The sequence below is a fragment of the Tribolium castaneum genome, chromosome 1 (genome assembly GCF_031307605.1).
Source record: "Tribolium castaneum strain GA2 chromosome 1, icTriCast1.1, whole genome shotgun sequence".
Classification (NCBI taxonomy): Eukaryota; Metazoa; Arthropoda; class Insecta; order Coleoptera; family Tenebrionidae; genus Tribolium; species Tribolium castaneum.
The window spans coordinates 25,590,542-25,607,862 of NC_087394.1; the positions used below are offsets into that span (position 1 = coordinate 25,590,542).

Genomic DNA, 17,321 nt, shown 5'->3' on the forward strand with positions numbered 1-17,321 from the left:
ATACACATTGCTTTATAAAAAAATGGTTTATTTCTTAAGCTCCTCCTTCAACAACCTATTCCTCCTCTCAATCATTTTCTTGTGCCGATTTGACCTCAAATGCTCCCTCCACTGCAAACTACCGACAAAAATGCGCTCACAAATGTCGCAAAAATTCGTATCATCCTCAGAATTTGGCACTGAAGTTGCAACTGGTTCCACAGGAAGTGGCTGGTATTTACACTCACTCTGATTTATAAAACTCTGGATAATTTCAATCGCTGGTTTAGTCACGTTTTCCTCCCATTTATCCAAGTTGGTGACGTCTAAACCGTACATGGGAGGCACCTAAGTCAAGTGCTAAGTAACTGTCACACTTTAAAAATCACCTAATTACTGCCAATGAGTTGGAAAAATCCATTATTGACCTTTAAATAATAATTGGAAAAAAATTTTTGGTATATACTAACTTGCATCTCCTAAAATTATTTTCAAATAAACAGAACGTTTCGGGAAAGGAGCTACAATACAAACTTAAGTTTTGTTAAATAGGACACCTTTTTTTTATTTTCTTGATTGCAATGAGCTACAAAAAATTGATTGGACACCTTGAACACCCTTCTTTAAATTGGTGAAAGTCCCACTCATTCATAGAATTCTTAGTTTTGAGTAATAAATGTTTTAAAGGAGCCTGTTTTCTTTAAAAAATATTGAAATGGTATTTCAAAAGCTAAGTAAAATCGACCAATAAAAGTTTAGGTCAAAATCATCAATTCTAAAAGCTAGGGTACGGTGGGGCAGCTTTGGACGACTTTTTTTGGAAACCTTGAAATTTTTTTAAACGTTTTACAGTTTAAACGGTTGCATTTTTAAAGATCTTATATACAATTAAGTACAATTGTAAAAAAAATTTCAACCACTATATTCAAGTAGTTTTTGAATAGATATTTAATTTAAATGATAATGCATTTGTCCAGATGTGCCCCTACGGTGGGGCGTATTTTGGACATGGATGGTGTAGAACGGGTAAGCTAACTAGATAAAAAATAATTTTATTTAGACAAAAAACAAAAATACCTATCGAAGAATAATCTACTGAATTTAATGTGCAAAAAAAATTCGGCAAACTTTAAAAAAGAGGAGCTAGAAATTACAAAATCATGTGCAGTTATTGTCACATGAGGCAATATGCCAGCTTTCTGGGTTATAATGTAGGAAACTGAACCAAATTTTATATGTATTTTAGGACATTCATGCAAATAATAACAAATTAAAATAGTATATCCTAATAATGTTGAGCATGAAAATTTACCTTGAGACAGTTAAAATACAAACTAAACCACAAACCACACAATATCATATCATAGACATTGTTTCGAATCACTTCACCAATTAGTGCACGCCCAGGCTTAACAAAGGCCATAATTTTAAAATATCAACAGCTGCCCCACGTCCAATACTGCCCCACCTTACCCTATATGTCAAAATGCAAAATTAAAAAAAACAAACTTGAATTGTGTATAACCTCGGCTTTTGAAAAAAATAGTAATTTTCTAACATTTAAGAGGTCAACAATGGGCTTATCCAACTCGCTTGGACACCCCGTATAGTCCAAATGAAGTAACGATCAAAACAATTCACTGCAATATTTACCTCCCTGTCGCGTCGTCCAAGAAACCGATTTCTAGTCCACTTGTTTTGTTTTCTCGCATATCGTCTTGTGACCAATTTTAAATCCTCAATGCATTTTTGCAAACTGAGTTGGCCGTTTTCGGAATTTTTTTCCTCTTCGGACATTGTGAGATACGAATGAAACTCTTTGAAACCAATAGATTGGAAAACACCTTTCGTATAGTCTGGAATTCTAACGAATTGTTACCGTAAAAAATTCTTCCCTTGATTTTTAAATTTTTTACTCCGAGTTTTTGATCCGATTCTCGTTGTATAGTTTATGGAAGTTTGCGAGTTCCTGTAATAACCCTTGTTCCATCATTTTATCGACTCGATTATTCAATCTTTCGTTGAGTGTTTCCTGAAAATGCCGCTAAATGCCTGATTGTGGTTTAGTCAAGTTTTACTTGTTCGCATTCTAGTTTGAGAATCAGAGCGTTGGCGAATCGTAGGGGCCCCCCTGTGGCAGAGCCCCCTTTGGCCCCTTGCTGCTCGTTTAAAATTTGGCTGTGTGGTTTGCCTTTCTGCTGCAAAACCTCCAAAGATCTGGAAGAGAATGGTCGAAAAGTGCGGGTAGATTGGCATTTTCACCTCAAAATTTTGCGCTTGTTGTTGGGGTGCAGCCTGCGGGCCATGGCGGGGTCCAGAAGCTGCAATTTTTTGTGCAGCTCTTCGCTGGATAATTCATGGTCGATGTGTCTGGATGGTAGCGCTTTTACATGGTCCCCGGGTTCTTCAATTAAAATTTTCCACAAGAGGGACTCGATATAATAATTAGTTCCACCAACGATGATGGGTAATTTATTTTTATTTATTAAATTCTCGATCTGAATAAAATTTAAGGAATCTTGGGGAAAAAAGTGGGGCATTCTTGCTTTTATGGCTAATAAAATTCGGGCGTTTGATATGCAAAAAATGATTCATTTGTTCCGGGGATTAATTATTTTTTCAAATATGCTTCATGAATAAAACACCTGCTGCAGAGAGGAGGAAATAGACGCAACAGCTGAAATTGTAAGTAGGACCTAAATTTATTTTATAGTAATTTTATTTCCAAGGTCACAAATTTCGGTTTCAGCCTTGATTGTGTGGTGTAATGGACTACACGTGGAAATGGGTAGAGGAAACAAGTGACGAAATAAGCAAACGTGTTAAAATTTCTTAATTTCTGAAGGATACAATTTTTAAAGCGCTATTTCGGTACTGGACCACCGTAAAAGTCTCATGAGGCTCCAGAATGTCAATTAGGTGGTGAGGGGCCACGTTTTGTTCCTCTTTCGTTGCTTTCGCTGTTATAATATCGAGGCCTTTGTACACCTACATAATTTTTTGTTACGTATTTCGGAAAATAATTAATTAACTTTTAATGTCGTTGAACTTGGGTAAGTAAACATTTTCAAACATTCAACCGCAATGAAATCATAATTCAGACGATGATTTATTATTCCGACCTTTGCTCGGGACTTCTTTCATACAGGTGTTAACTTTTCGTCAAGTTAATCATTCTAAGTGCTAAAACAATTTGGTAGCCTTGAACGTGACACAATGACCGAGCAAGGCTACCGCCTTTGTTTACATGGAGTTTACGCCAATTTAACAATTTCTCATGTTTGAGACGGGCGGAATATTGTTAGAAAATTAAAAAAGTTATTAAATTTAGTGACCTTGAGTTATGCAACCCATTATGCAAGGTGTATAATTGGTTGCACACCGATTTAAATCAATTTTACCCATTTTTTTGTGATAAAAAAACAGAATTAAATAAATCATGAATTAAAATAATTAAATACCTGCATCGAGTCTGCACTTATTATCTCCCCTTTAAATTTCTGCGCCAGTTCAAGGGATAATTTGGTTTTACCCGAACCGGTAGCCCCCAAAATAACAACTAATGGTAACCTAAGGGCCATTATTGGGCACTAACAAAGTTTTCTCATTTATTTGGGGCTGGAATTAATAATTTTCACAATTAATTAACTTTTACACAACACGTGTTTTTTTTTAACAATTTATGAATAATTTGTACTTGACACTGTTAATAATAAATAAAAATTAATAGTATAATTACCTGATATCAAAATTAATAAATGTTGTTGTTTTTTGAGTTTTTATACCTCGTGTTTTGGCACTTTTTCTCAAAACTAACCTCAAAATGGACTGTCAGCTGATTGTACACTACAAGTCACTTTTAATGACCCCTGACTAATTTTCGAAAATTTAGATTTACATATGAATAATAATTGTGGTGTGTTGTATCGGGTGCAAGTATGTAAACGGTTGTCCAATTAATTCTGTAATTGGATATTAAATACAATCGTGTTTTCGCAAGCTCATTATTTCGTCCTATGACTGTACAACCTGTTAATAACTGTCATCAAAAGTGAGGTTATCTGTGATTTTTTTTATGTAAATAAACAAGATTTTTTCACGAAAATGCCGGATTTTCTGGCAGAAAATAACATTTGCGGCCAGACAATTCTCCAGTTAGTCTCACGAGGCAATGCCATCATTGCCGAACTGCTCCGCTTGAAAGACTACATCCCCCAAACTTACAGGTTTGCAAAACTAAAAATTTGATTTTTCTTGTATTAAACACTTGCAGATTGGGGAGCAAGGAAGAGGTTCAAAAATACGGCGAGATAATCATGGACTTTAGCTATTTTAAAATTGAGGAAGCGCAGAATTACAAAATTGAGAATTCGGAGGTAAGGCTGTTTTTGGACAGAGAAACTAAATTAAAAAAGTGTAGTTGTTGCAAGATTTGGATGAGGAGTTTCGTGATAATCACATCGAGATGATTAATCGGTTTTATCTCACGTTTGAAAGCATCCACACTTATATTACGGATTTGAACCACTTTCTTGACGAGTTGGAGGAAGGGTTATATATCCATCAGAGTCTAGAGACGATTTTTGCCGACATGGAGGGGAAACAACTGCTTGTAATTGGTTTTTACGTAATTGGGGGGCCAATGACGGAGTTAATTTTTCTAGTGTGAAGCTTTATTTTTGTACGGTTTAATGCTGCTAATCATAGACACGTATATAGAGGGCCCCATCCGTGAGAGACTCCTAGTGTCTTACTATCGCTACACTCCGCAAAGAAGCGACACTCAAAGCCAAATCGACGATGTTTGCCGATTATTACGCGACACAGGGTTTCACACGGCGAAAAAACCCAATAATTATCCTGAGGATTATTTCCGGTAGGTTTGTAATTCAATTCGCTGCTCTAGTGAACAGGTAACTTTGTTCTTACCAAAGTGTCTCACTTCGAAAAAATTACTAGATATGATGAAATTTCATTAGGCCTGGCAAGGCGACAGACATCTCGTGATTTTTAAATTAGTTATAATTTGAAAATACACAACCTTCTTTGGTGAACAGAATTTCAGAAGTCGATGGATTCAGGGATGTAATTATTTTGCATAAATATTATTATTTTGTAAAAGATACGACGAAAAATCGCCAAATTGTGTCTGAAAGGATGTAATTTTTACATTTTACGAGAATTTAAGAGGTTTTTAAATTAGGGTTTTGTGGAGTGTCGCGTAACCGGGTCGAAAAATCACTGAATTTTGGTGCATTTTTCAGCCAGAAATATATTTGTTTAGCGCAATTTCATCAAAAATACCCCTAAAATTGCCAAATTATTGCGAAAAATGAGTAGTTTTTTTTGCAAACTTTTGCTATATCGACTTGCAAAGATACTAAGTTGTATCGAAAATGACATCTTATTTTTGCATTCTATCCAAAACTTTTGGTGAAAAATAGGTCGAAGAAACACCGTTTTAGGCCCAAAATAACGTTAGTTCAATATGCTTTCAGCTAGAGACTGCATTATGTTAAAAATTTAAAAAATATGCAATTTTTGAATGCTAAACCACTTCTTTGATATAGAACGCAGTTTTTTTGTAAAATTTTGCTAAACTTTTGTTTAAACAAACACAGAATTGGATAGAAAATCATATTATATTTAGTCGTGATTACTGTATAAGCCGAAAAATCGCCGCTTTAGTATTTAAACAAAATTTTTGTTTAAATGTTGTTATTTTTGTCTTTCCCCATCTATGTATACTTACTTAAAGTCAGAGACTCAATTTCCTCAAAAATTATACAATTTTTGAATAGAAACGTGTAATTTTGCTGTACCATGTTGAAAAAACTATAAATTGAAATTGGAAAATGACATTTTTTGCCGTTTTGTATACAAAGCGATCAAAACGCCCTTCTTTCAAGTAGGCGTACAATTTGAGAACGTACAGTTGTGAACACAAAAAAAATGGGACAAGTCTTGTAGCAGATTCTCGATAAAAGTTAGTTCATTAAAACGGATTTTCATCTTAAGTTTTATTTGGGAATAAAATTAACTAAACGTTCTTTGGTGACGACATTTCGTACTTGCCGAAAACAGTACTGTTAATTTCTTACATTAGAGTTTAAAAGTATGTGGTGGTAAATACTAGTATTGCGTTTAGTTGTGCATTTTTTCGTGATTATAAAGTATTTGTGGATAAAAAGTGAAACAGATTTTATTTATGATTACAAAGTGTTATTAAAACAATTGCGTAATCAAAGACTATACGTATTAGATTATAATTTATAACGGAAAGCGAACACATGTTGGGCTCAAAACAAAAACAGTTAATTATTATTGAAGTGTGTGAATTTGAAGTTAGAATTTTTCCACTGAAAAAAAACATGAAACACTTGCGTGAATCTACAGAACTGATGAAGATTAACAACTGCTGATACATTTAAGCATAAATTGCTCTAAAAGGTAGGTTTTCAATATCTTGTTAATAATTATAATACAATAAAGTAAGTGAACAAACAGTCATTCCGTTATTCGTGTTTTTCTTGTGATTTCTAATGTGTCAAAATTCGTACCTTGCACCAAATATACAATAGCCCAAAATTCATACAATGCTCTAAGTATCTGAATAAATATTCTCCCGCCAAAAATCCAAAGTAATCAAAACTATCATCGTCAACATTAGCAATTTGGTTAAAAAGGAAATAATTTCTAAAGCTAAGAAAGGTTTCTAATCAAAAGCAAGATTAATTTACAGAATTAATTCTAATTATAATTAGAATCTCGATCGCCACGAGAATAATTATGTTACACCAGCGAAAAAAATAACTGACGTTATTATACGTAATAGTAAATCGTTTTTATCCCAAAATAGTCTTAAAACATTTAACTGGATTTTCTAAATACACCTCTTGAAAACTTGCAACATAACAATAATTTGCTTAATTTTTTTGACATTTGGCTTGGGTTCTACGCCTACTTAATAGAAGAACTTTTCGATCGCTTTATATTAGCACGAATCCAAAATTTTTCTTGAAAAATCCCTGCTTTTTGGCTCAAAAATCTAACTACAGTTTTCAGCTAGAGACCCGCTTTTATCAAAAAATATACACATTTTTTACCTCAAAGAGGTGCAAAAATACAAAAAATATATTAAGTAAGCTGTGTGTTCACTGAAGTTAAGAGCAAAGTTCCCTGTCCATTCAAAAACAGTAAAAAATAAATAAATATTTGTAGACGCGTTCCTCTTAAACCGAAATACGTTGACATCGTAATCGGTCATTTGCGCTCCGACGACATCTACGGACAATTATCAGTGTACCCCCTTCCGAAACACCGAAGCACCGCCCTCGCCCACCAAGCCTCAATGCTTTACGTTTGTCTCTTCTTCTCACCGAATATTTTACATTCTCAAACGGCAATTATGCGCGAAATCGTCGATAAATACTTCCCGGATAATTGGGTCATTTCCATTTACATGGGTTTTATCGTAAATTTGGCCGAAAGCTGGGAGTGCTTTAAGGCGGCGAAAATGGCCCTTAACAACACCCTTGAAACCGTAAACATCAAAGGTTACGCCAGTTCGTACGGAAGCAGCGTTTTGCCCCTCCTCAAATCCACAAATTTGAAGCTTAAAGAAGGCAACATCACTAGTGACAACCTCCTCAAAGACGTCAACAACATAATAAATCTTTTGAGGGATTGCAACTTCACGATTCGATGGCTGATGCTACACACACTCCTCAAACCTGGCAAAAACGACAAAAGCAAAAAACTGAAACAATTGAGAGAGCTGGTTATAACCGAATCGCGGTTAGAGTCAGTTCAACTGTTTAAACTGCTCCTCAATACGTCACAGTTAGAGTTAATCACGCGTGAAATTTACAAAAACTTGTTGCTGGAAAAAGACAATCAATGGTCGGAATTGAAAAGTGAGAGTTTTAAGAGTTTGGTTGAGTTGAGTGAGGTTTTCAGTGGCGCTAAACCTTTGACCCGAATTCCGAAAAATGAGAATTTGCAAAATTGGTTTTTGGAAATTTCGAAACAAGTCGATTCGTTGTGTTCACAAGACGCAGCTTCGTCTCGTAAAATCGTTCAACTGATTCAAGCACTTGAGGAAGTGCAGGAGTTTCACCAACTCGAGTCCAACATGCAAGTGGTTCAGTTTTTGTCCGAAACTCGCAAATTCCTGCACCAAATGATCCGTAACATGAACATAAAAGAGGATGTTTTGATTACGTTGCAAATAATCGGCGATTTGAGCTACGCCTGGGAATTGATCGATTCCTTCACTCCTATCATGCAATTCGGGATTAAAAAAGAGCCAACTTTGGTCATTAAACTCAGGGCGATTTTCCTCAAACTCTCCTCAGCGCTTGAAGTCCCGCTTTTGCGCATCAATCAAGCACACAGTGAGGATTTGATTTCAGTGTCGCAATATTACAGTAGCGAGCTTGAAATCTATGTCAGGAAGGTATTGCAAATAATTCCGAAAATGATGTTTGAGAAAATGGCTCGTGTGATTGAGATTCAGACTTGTATCTTGAAGGAATTGCCCACAAGGCTGGATAAGGATAAGTTGAAGGATTTTGCACAGTTGAATGAACGGTTCGAGTTTGCTGAACTGACGCATTCGATTTCGGTTTTTAGTCAAGGGATGAGAATGATGAAGAGTACGCTGGTTGGAGTGATTTGTTTAGATCCGAAACAGTTGCTCGAAGATGGGATTCGGAAGGAGTTGGTGTTATATATCTCGAAGGCGTTGCATACGGGCTTGATTTTTGGGCAAAGGGTTAAAGTTGAGGAGTTGGAGGGCAAGTTGGAGGCGGTGGGGGTGATTATGGATGGGTATAAGAGGTCGTTTGAGTATATACAGGTAGGTGGCGCTCTTTTTTATTTATACTGATGAGAAAATAAAATCGAGATTTATGAAAATTTAGGCATACAAGTAGAATCTAGAAAATAAACCAAAACTTTTTTCCAAAAATCAACAACCGAAAAAGGCCTAAAATCCTTCAAAAAGCATTAATTTTTATTCACCCCAAAAGTAAACACACGAAAAAATAGGGTAGGTTCTACAAAGTAGTGTTTTCCCAAAAGTAAACATTCAGAAATGATCTAAAAAACTTATAAAATGCCTTGTTTTTAAACACCCCAAAATGGCTTTTTATTTCTGGACCAAAATATTTAGCATCTTAAAAAACACGGTAGAAAATTACAAATTTAGCTGATTGCTCAAAAGTAAACAACCGAAAAAGGCCTAAAACCTCTCAAAAAGCATTAATTTTTATGCATCCCAAAAGTACTCAAATATCTGTAGAGCACCAAAAATTGGGCACATTAAAAAACAGGGTAGAGTCCTACAAATATAGTGTTTTCCCAAAAGTAAACAACAGGAAATATCTAACAAACTTAAAAATGTCTCAAAATGGCCTTTTATTTCCGGACCAGGATATTTAGCGTCTTCAAAAAGGCAGTACCATAAAAATTTTGCTGTTCTCCCAAAAGAAAACAACTGAAAAAGGCCTAAAACTAAATAGATGTAGACCACCAAAAATTGGGCACACGAAAAACTGTTGAAATTGCCCGAAATAATGCAAAATTACTTTAAGAACGCCCTAAAAAACTAACAAAATACCTTGTTTTTAATCTTTTTATTTCTGGGCCAAGCCATTTGGCGCATGTAAAAAAAGGAAAAGCAACACCAAATCAAAAAGGTATATTTGGCGCCTTACAAGACTAGGCAGAATTCTAAAAAATTGTGTTTTTCTAAAAGTAACAACCGAAAAAGACATGAATCCTTTAAAAATCAAAATTTTTATTGCGCCAAAAAAATACTCGGAAATCAATAGACCACCAGAAAACTGTTGAAAATTATCCAAAATCAAACATAATTACATTAAAAGCACCCAAAACTACTTATTTCTAGACCAGGACGTTAGAGCACTACTTTTTATTGATTTCGCGATAATAATTGGCAAAATAAAAATAAAGTTTTGTCTGAATAGGTTTAAAATTAGAATACAAAATTTTGTTAAATAAAAAATTAAAACTGTACATCTCTGATTATATTACCAAGATTGTCATCTAATAAAATTTTGGTAAAATCTCTTAACATCTATAACATATTCTGGCTTCCAAATTCACTCCATAAAGAATATTTTATTTTTCCAAACTTTGTCTTCTTCATCTACATGGATTCTGATAGTTTTATCTGTTTTTTTTTTCATAATATAGTTTAGATCAATTAGACACTAAAAACCTAGTAAATTCTTATTTAAATCCCCCGATTTTCAACACCCCAATATTTACAGACTCAATCTATTCTTGCAATGCTATAAGACGACAGCTTATATCGTTTATTGGTATGTCTATCGAGGAGAATCATCAGTACAACCATCAGTCCTGAATTTGTCTTCGACTCATAATTGCGTTTATTGCTCAAAAACACTCGAAAAAACCATAAGATAAATAAGATAGATAAATAATTAAGATAATTTTAACTTAAGAACGATTAATCATCTTAATTAATTATTAATACCTAGTATCTTATTATTTTAACAAAACAATCTCAAATAAAAATTGAAAATGTTTTGACCAGATTTTCTATTTGTTGATCTTAAAAATAAACTTGGTTACTTCAGAAACGTGTAAAAGCCAAATTTATTCATGTTTTTATCTAATTTTTTACGAAATTTTGTAAAATAATTGTATTTCTAACGGACGAACGTCTGAAAACACACGAAAATAGAAAATAAAAATAACGTAATTTCCAACAAAATTTAGTAATTTTACAAAACAAAACCACTATTTTTGAACAGAATAACGCTCAGAAAAAGCAAATTCGATATCATTTTTGACAACAAAACAAAACAAAAAAATCTGATAACAAAAAAATTGTTTTCTAATATGCCGAGGCGTTGTAAAGAACAAATTTTTACCACATTTGTTTTTTCGATTTTTTTTTAAATAAATTTTCGAACAGAGATCAGCTAGAATCCGGAATGAAGAAAATAACGTCAAATAACTTACATTTTCGATTTAATTTCGTGATTTTTTTAGGCAATTTGAGAAAACTTAAAAACTTGCTTACGTAATCGAAAAAAGCAAACCTAACGACGTTTTCTGCTTAATCTTGTAATTTTGGCTAGAAAGAGTACAAAAATGATTAATCATTTTCTTAGTTTCAATAGTATTTAGCAAAATCTCACAAAAAAACATAGAGAATTCCTATCAAAGACACCTTTTCGGCTAAGTTTTTTTTATTTTTGAAAATCAGTATGAGTTTGTGGCATCTTTTAATCAAAATACGAACTGATATCGAATGAAACAGACGAAAATAAGTTATATCTACCAAAAAGGCAAACTAATTTAATATCATTTTCCACGTGATATAATAAATACATTTTTTTAAAACGAGTCACCCTAAATATCTCAGAAAAATTAGAAAATCCTGATTTTCATTTTCACGGGGACACTTTTTTTTTAAACTTGTAACACCAACTCCCTTTGTAGTACAAACAACTCCTTTAAAATTTTAAATGGCATAGCCCCCTTTATGATACCTCAAATAAAAGGTATTTACACCAGAAATTCGGCTGTGATGTTGCCCTGTCTCGTGATTTTTTAATTTTTTGTTTATTTTCGGAGATATTCAGGGTGGCTCGTTTTTAAAAAATCACACTGTACATCAGTCATATCCTTGCACAGGGAGAATGTTTATTCTGTGTCAAGGTTATTTTTACAACAAAACAACAAAATCAAAACTTGATGGGCTTTCTGTGCAAAAAGTATGTATCCTTATCGTTGTTATAATTAAAGACATCGCAACATTTTTTTGCATACATATAACCTAAAAGAGAACTGACTAACCTTAGTTACTTGTCTTCAAAAACGGCTCGTAGCAGCTCCAGAAATCCGTATCGAACTAATTTTCACTGGTTTTGTCTCAAAACACGCAAAAATCAACCCGCAAACACGAAAAACTTAAAGGAAACGACGCGCATCACATACTAACTAACGCTTGACATCACGTCGCTGCCACTTGATTGGCTGATTCGTCGAAGCGCGCAATTTGAAATTTGCTAGCTGATTTAAAACATGTTATTGTGAATTCCTTTAACAAAAACGAGAACTTAATTAATTTTTGTTGTGGTGGTGGTACAGAAAGTGTAAAAATACCAGTTTTGGTTCTACTTTGTTCATTTTTCGGACAGGATTACATCAACATCAACGGTTTAAAAATCTGGCAAGAGGAAGTGACTCGAATCATCAACTACAACGTGGAGCAGGAATGCAACGGCTTTTTGCGCAACAAAATCCACACTTGGGAAAGCGCTTTCCAGAGCCGTTACGTCCCAATCCCGCTCTACCCAAGCACGGACTCTTCTAGCGAAAATTTCATCGGGCGATTAGCGCGCGAAATAATCAAATTGACCGATCCCAAGTGAGTCAAATTTTCGATTATTGTGCAATTTGCTCCAATTTTTTCCCAGACAGTCCGTTTATCTCGAACAAACATCGACTTGGTACGACATCAAAAGTCACAAACCAATCTTCAACAAAGAAACCATAGCTCTAGTAGCGTCTGCTATCGAAATTTCGGGCTTGGTGGGCCTTGACCGGCTCTTCTCCTTCATGATTATTTCAAATTTGCAAAAATTGTCCGGGTATTTGGAAATGAAAAACGCCAAAACGAACGCATGGCATAACGTTTTGGCGAGTATTCATAAAGATATGATCGGGAGCGAAAATGTGAACAACCCCATCAAGTTTTACCAGAACTGTGTTAATCGAACGACGAAAATTTGGAACGAGTTTCTTGATTGCATTTTGTTGGTCGGACAATTGCAGCTTTTGAGGAACTTAATCGCTTTTCATTTGAATAAATCCTGCAAGTTTAATGCGAAAAATTTAGAATCGTCTCTACGTTCACTCAATAAGTATAATATTTCGATTTTTTTTCACTCTCTTAGGACTTAAATAATTTTTAGGGCTTTGTTACTCGACATTGTGAACGGCGAGTGTGCCCCAAGTGAGGACATCATGTCCAAACTATCGCATTATTTCGATTATTCGGGCCTGAATAATCCCTTCAACAAAATATACATCACGTCAAAGTTTGACGATAATCATTACATTACTATTTTCGTTTTTGCGATTGCACATTTTAGTAAACTTTTTTTTCTACGTCAGTTAGGTAAGACACTTATTTGCTTGCTTAATCGATTTATTAACTTAAAACTTTAGGAAACGCCAACAAACGAAATGCGGATCAAATCGACGGAACCGCATTTACTGTCGCAATCCACACCCTTGTCAAACAATTCCATAATAAATTAAACGAAAGTTTCATCAAATTATTATCCAATTATGTCGTACAGTTGACTAGATATAGCATAAGGTGAGTAACACTTGTCGAGTTTTTTAAGTTTGAAGCATTTTTTCAGTATAAAAAATACCGAATTGCCTTTGGAGGTGTCACTAGCTATGAGTTTTCTGGAAACGTACACCAATTACTCAGAGTCTTCCCGAAAGTGTTTGAAAGAAGAAATTCCCGATGAAATTTTGCATTTACAACAAACTCTAGTCGCCTCTGCTTCCTAGACTGATTATTTAGGGGTCGCATTGTGTGGCGCCATCTGTTATTTTTTTAATAAAATGTAATTTTTCACTAAAAAGTATTACGTTATTTTATGCATTGATTATTTTATTGATGCGTTCCATCACAGAAAAAAACTCTTTTTAAAAATATTAAATTTGATCCATCTTGCCATTAAAAAAATAAGTTAGCCTTGTTTTCCCAGAACAAATGGAGATAGAAATAGAATTTAAATACTTTTAAACATATACCAAATGTCAATCAGTTTTGATGGATAGTTTTTATAATATTTATACTTTTTAGCGACCTGTACATAATGCAAACGACTTTTGAACATGAATTTTGTGAAATAAAACAAAAATTTACACTCAACAAATTGTTTTATTACGATCCACATTCTAAATAAATATCACAGCTTCAATCAGTGTAATTAAATTAATTAAATTAAAATTATGAAATGTGGCAAAATCAATTAATAAACGTCATCGGTCTTTACTGTGCTTGTGTTTCTTTTTATGTGAACTTTTCTTCTCTTTATGCTTCTTCTTTTCCTTGTGTTTCTTCTCTTTTGGTTTTTCCACCCACTCATCATCGGAATTATCGCACAATTTTGGTTTCTCTATCGAAGTTGCAGTGTTTTTAATCAATTTTTCAGGCAACTGTGGTCCATAAGAAAGTGGGTCTTGAACTTGTGGCACAGTTCTTGTTTCTTCATTTACTTCCGTTGCCTTCGATTCATCGAAACGTGAAAAATCCATATCTGACAAAATCCCCGATTTGATTGGTTTAATTTTTGGTAAAAACGAATCGGACAAAATACTCGTTTTCATTTCGGTTGTTTTATCGGTTTTTTCTCGTTTCTTCTCCTCTTCTTCATCTTCTGATTCGCTACTACTCAAGAAAACCGCTTTGAACAAATCCATGTTTTTGTCTACGTCGATCTTCTCGGTTATGTCTTTAGAAACCTGCGACTTTTCCTCAGTTTCTCTTTTTTCTTCCTCAATCGTTACGATTTTTTCTTGCACAATATTTTCATTTTTATTGTTGTCACTTTCAACGTCTGTTTCTTTTGTAGATAGGCCTGGCTTTAAGTCAATTATTGAAGCTTCAGCAAATTTCTCATATTCAAAGATCAGATTTTTTGTCCGTTTTCTAGTTTTCGAAGCGTTCAGCTCACTAAAAAAAACAAAAAACAACATTAGAGTTTAATTATACTGCACTAATAGTAGATTATGCAATTAGGAGTAAAAATAATAGTTTATTTGGCGATTTATTTTAAATAACTAACATGAAAAAACTTATGAGACGTAAACACAAAAAAAATTAAAATATCATATGTTATACAATAAAACCAGAACAGAAAAATCTAATTTTCTTTTTTTATCTATTTTTTTTAAATATTACCACAAAATTTCTTATCGGATTATCCAAACTTTGCTGTATTTTATTTTTTTTAAGTCATCAGAAAAATACACAAATAAAGGAATGTACTATCAAAAACATTAAACAAAATGGTCAGTTGCCATATATAAAAAAATGTGATTTCTCAAAAATTAGTGAAATTAGTCATACAATTTAAAATATGTAATGTTAGTGTAGTATTTATAAAAATAAAATCAACCTGTCCAAGAATTTTTTTAATAAACCACAACAAAGATGAATTTTATGCGTTACTTTAAACTCTCTCTGTAAAAGGTAAGAGACAAGAAAGCAACAACATTGCTTTGTCATGGTAAAAGTAAAAGACACTTAAGCACAAAAACAGAATTTTTACCCCATGGCTGAAAGGTAAAAAAATTTTCATTTGTAGTCATAAAAAGGGTCACTTTTGTGACATTTTTATACTAAAAGTGCTATCAATGAAGTATTAAAAAAATAAAAAGTATTAAAAACTGAATACTTTACGGAGTAAAATATTTAAAAAAAAAAACAACAAAACTTACTCAACGTGGGGCTCAGGCACGTTAAACCTCTTGCACAGAAGACTACAGGGGTGCCAATCACTGGAAATTCTCGTCAAAGGCCCAAACATCTTCATTTTAGCCGCATCCCTCATTTCTTGGGTTCCATGCATACAGTCAGACTTTTCCACCGTTTCGAGAATATTCGACGGATCTTCAGGTTTCGAAGCTGAGACAAACCGATCAAAACCAAGCGCCAAAGTGAGCAAATTTTTAGGCTTTTCTTCACTTATATTTTCCTCAACTTTGGACTGTTCTTCAGGTTTAGTTTGCTCAATTTTCGATTTTTCTTCAGTAACGACAGTGACTGTTTCCTCCCCCAATTGTCTTGCCCTTATTTCAGGATTCATTTGCTTCCTTTCGGGCGTTTCAGGGGTTGGTAACGGTTCAAACCGTGACCTTTTCACTTTGTGTTTCCCAGTGAAACTGTGCGGGATTGTTGGTGGTAAAAAAATTTCTCTTGGCGGTAAGGTATTTTTACTAGGGACGAAGTCGTCGAAAACGGTTTTTTCTTTGGTGGTTTTATCAAATTTGGTTGTTTTTTCGCTAGTTAGTTCAAAATCGTACCGACTCATGTCCTCTTTCACGTAAATATCTTCATCTTCATCTTCGAAAGCGCCAACACCGAACGCTTGCCCCGTTATGGAAATTTTCTTCTTGTTTCGCTCCCTTATCACCAAATTCGAGCTTTTAAACAAGTTCACGTGGCTCTTATCCAACCCAACATAACCCAGCCCAAAAGTGTTATCCTTAGGCTTTGCCAAATATTCCTTGTAAATATCCGGGATAACGTATTGGCAAAACTCATCATCTCGTGATATTTCATAAGTCTTGGGCATTTCGCACCCGTAAACCCTTTCCTCCCCCTCACTATTTTTCCCCTTCAACCCGATATTCTTCAGTAACAAATACCCAATCGTTTCGTTACCACTCGTCAACAACGAATGAAGCACAGGCTCCCCAGGAATCGGCCCCTCGTTAAAAACCTGTCTTTTCCGCTTCTTGCTCGTTGAATAATCACTGGTGGCCCTCACAGTCTGGGGGGCTATCCCAAACTGGCCCAAATCCTCATCATCCATGAAATCCTCCGGTTTTTGCGATTTACTCGCCGCTTTGTCTTGTCTCGTACTCTTAAACTCGCTAGGAGTCCAGCCTTCGAGGGACCCCACTGTGTTGAAAAAACCCGCAGAGAAGCCGCCAGTGAAGGCCCCGTGGAAGCGCCGTCGCCCTTGGGCATCGGTGGCGATCTGGTCCTCCACCGAAATGGGCTTTTTCTTGGGGAAGGAGTCTGAAACAGGCCCCCATTTTGTGGCTATTGTTTGCAAGAAAAACGGCCTTACCTTCATCATAGGGCTGCAGAGGCTTGCCGAAGAAACAATAGTTATCGTCTTCTGAATCAGACATGTTCACAATCAATTAAAAGTTGTGTATTTAGGGACTGTGGCGATATCACCTAACCCAACTTTTTGGATTTGTTTGGTTGGGGAAATTAGCTACCACGGCCAGGCATTTGAACTACTTAGAATGGGGCGAGTTTAATTAAAAATGTAGCCTTTTAATGTAAATTTTGCTCCTGCAAACGGTGATAACAGAGATCTGAAATCTCTGAAAAAATTAAAAATGTAGCCTTTTAATGTAAATTTTGCTCCTGCAAACGGTGATAACAGAGACCTGAAATCTCTGAAAAAATTGGATTCAAATTGGTTTTGTTTGAACTACTATTTTGAAATAAAATTATTGTTGGGGGCGCCACTGAGCTAGTGTTCAAAAAAATTTCTTTTTTTTTATTTGTTATT

At 34.6% G+C, this 17,321-nt stretch overlaps 3 protein-coding genes and 1 long non-coding RNA gene across 6 annotated transcripts in view; 1 reads left to right on the plus strand and 3 right to left on the minus strand.

Annotated features, from left to right (window-relative positions):
• LOC135267057 (uncharacterized) overlaps positions 1-11,976 on the minus strand; it is a 105,763-nt gene extending 93,787 nt beyond the window's left edge. The window contains exon 1 of the long non-coding RNA XR_010335307.1: positions 11,836-11,976. This is a non-coding gene — a long non-coding RNA (uncharacterized LOC135267057). The remainder of the gene's footprint in view (positions 1-11,835) is intronic.
• On the minus strand, positions 12-3,836 carry LOC659205 (uncharacterized protein). Of its 2 annotated transcripts, XM_965532.4 has the most exons (8): positions 3,719-3,836; positions 3,441-3,597; positions 2,830-2,967; positions 2,242-2,477; positions 2,058-2,196; positions 1,896-2,011; positions 1,633-1,843; positions 12-327 (listed from the first exon to the last, which is right to left on the minus strand). In XM_965532.4, exons 2-8 carry the CDS (start codon positions 3,558-3,560, stop codon positions 28-30), a joined length of 1,260 nt encoding a protein of 419 aa, XP_970625.1. In that variant the 5' UTR covers positions 3,561-3,597; positions 3,719-3,836; the 3' UTR covers positions 12-27. The 2 variants fall into 2 exon arrangements, with proteins under 2 accessions (XP_970625.1, XP_064214736.1); XM_064358666.1 differs by lacking the exon at positions 2,830-2,967.
• On the plus strand, positions 3,877-13,643 carry Strump (Strumpellin). Its single transcript, XM_008201322.3, has 10 exons — positions 3,877-4,205; positions 4,253-4,355; positions 4,400-4,591; positions 4,644-4,855; positions 7,201-8,839; positions 12,180-12,409; positions 12,459-12,905; positions 12,957-13,162; positions 13,213-13,366; positions 13,413-13,643. The coding sequence occupies exons 1-10, from the start codon at positions 4,084-4,086 to the stop codon at positions 13,567-13,569; spliced, it is 3,462 nt and encodes a 1,153-aa protein (XP_008199544.2). The 5' UTR covers positions 3,877-4,083; the 3' UTR covers positions 13,570-13,643.
• A 282-nt stretch (positions 13,644-13,925) lies between these two features.
• On the minus strand, positions 13,926-17,261 carry LOC659420 (uncharacterized protein). 2 transcript variants are annotated; one of them, XM_064358660.1, is made up of 4 exons: positions 17,197-17,256; positions 16,866-17,121; positions 15,508-16,813; positions 13,926-14,740 (listed from the first exon to the last, which is right to left on the minus strand). In XM_064358660.1, the coding sequence occupies exons 2-4, from the start codon at positions 16,927-16,929 to the stop codon at positions 14,047-14,049; spliced, it is 2,064 nt and encodes a 687-aa protein (XP_064214730.1). In that variant the 5' UTR covers positions 16,930-17,121; positions 17,197-17,256; the 3' UTR covers positions 13,926-14,046. The 2 variants fall into 2 exon arrangements, with proteins under 2 accessions (XP_064214730.1, XP_970821.2); XM_965728.5 differs by having other exon boundaries at positions 16,866-17,261.
• Between the last annotated feature and the right edge of the window lie 60 nt (positions 17,262-17,321).

Coding starts and splice junctions, on each gene's coding strand:
- LOC659205 (XM_965532.4), bottom strand. CDS start 3,560: ATGGCCCTTAGGTTACCATTAGTTGTTATTTTGGGGGCTACCGGTTCG. Junction 2,478..2,829: donor GAAATAGCGCTTTAAAAATT/GTATCCTTCAGA, acceptor AATTTTATTCAG/ATCGAGAATTTAATAAATAA. Junction 2,012..2,057: donor TCAAACTAGAATGCGAACAA/GTAAAACTTGAC, acceptor CGGCATTTTCAG/GAAACACTCAACGAAAGATT.
- Strump (XM_008201322.3), top strand. CDS start 4,084: ATGCCGGATTTTCTGGCAGAAAATAACATTTGCGGCCAGACAATTCTC. Junction 4,856..7,200: donor TATCCTGAGGATTATTTCCG/GTAGGTTTGTAA, acceptor AAATATTTGTAG/ACGCGTTCCTCTTAAACCGA. Junction 13,163..13,212: donor TTTTTTTCTACGTCAGTTAG/GTAAGACACTTA, acceptor TTAAAACTTTAG/GAAACGCCAACAAACGAAAT.
- LOC659420 (XM_965728.5), bottom strand. CDS start 16,929: ATGTCTGATTCAGAAGACGATAACTATTGTTTCTTCGGCAAGCCTCTG. Junction 16,814..16,865: donor TCTGCAGCCCTATGATGAAG/GTAAGGCCGTTT, acceptor GGCCTGTTTCAG/ACTCCTTCCCCAAGAAAAAG. Junction 14,741..15,507: donor GTGCCTGAGCCCCACGTTGA/GTAAGTTTTGTT, acceptor TGTTTTTTTTAG/TGAGCTGAACGCTTCGAAAA.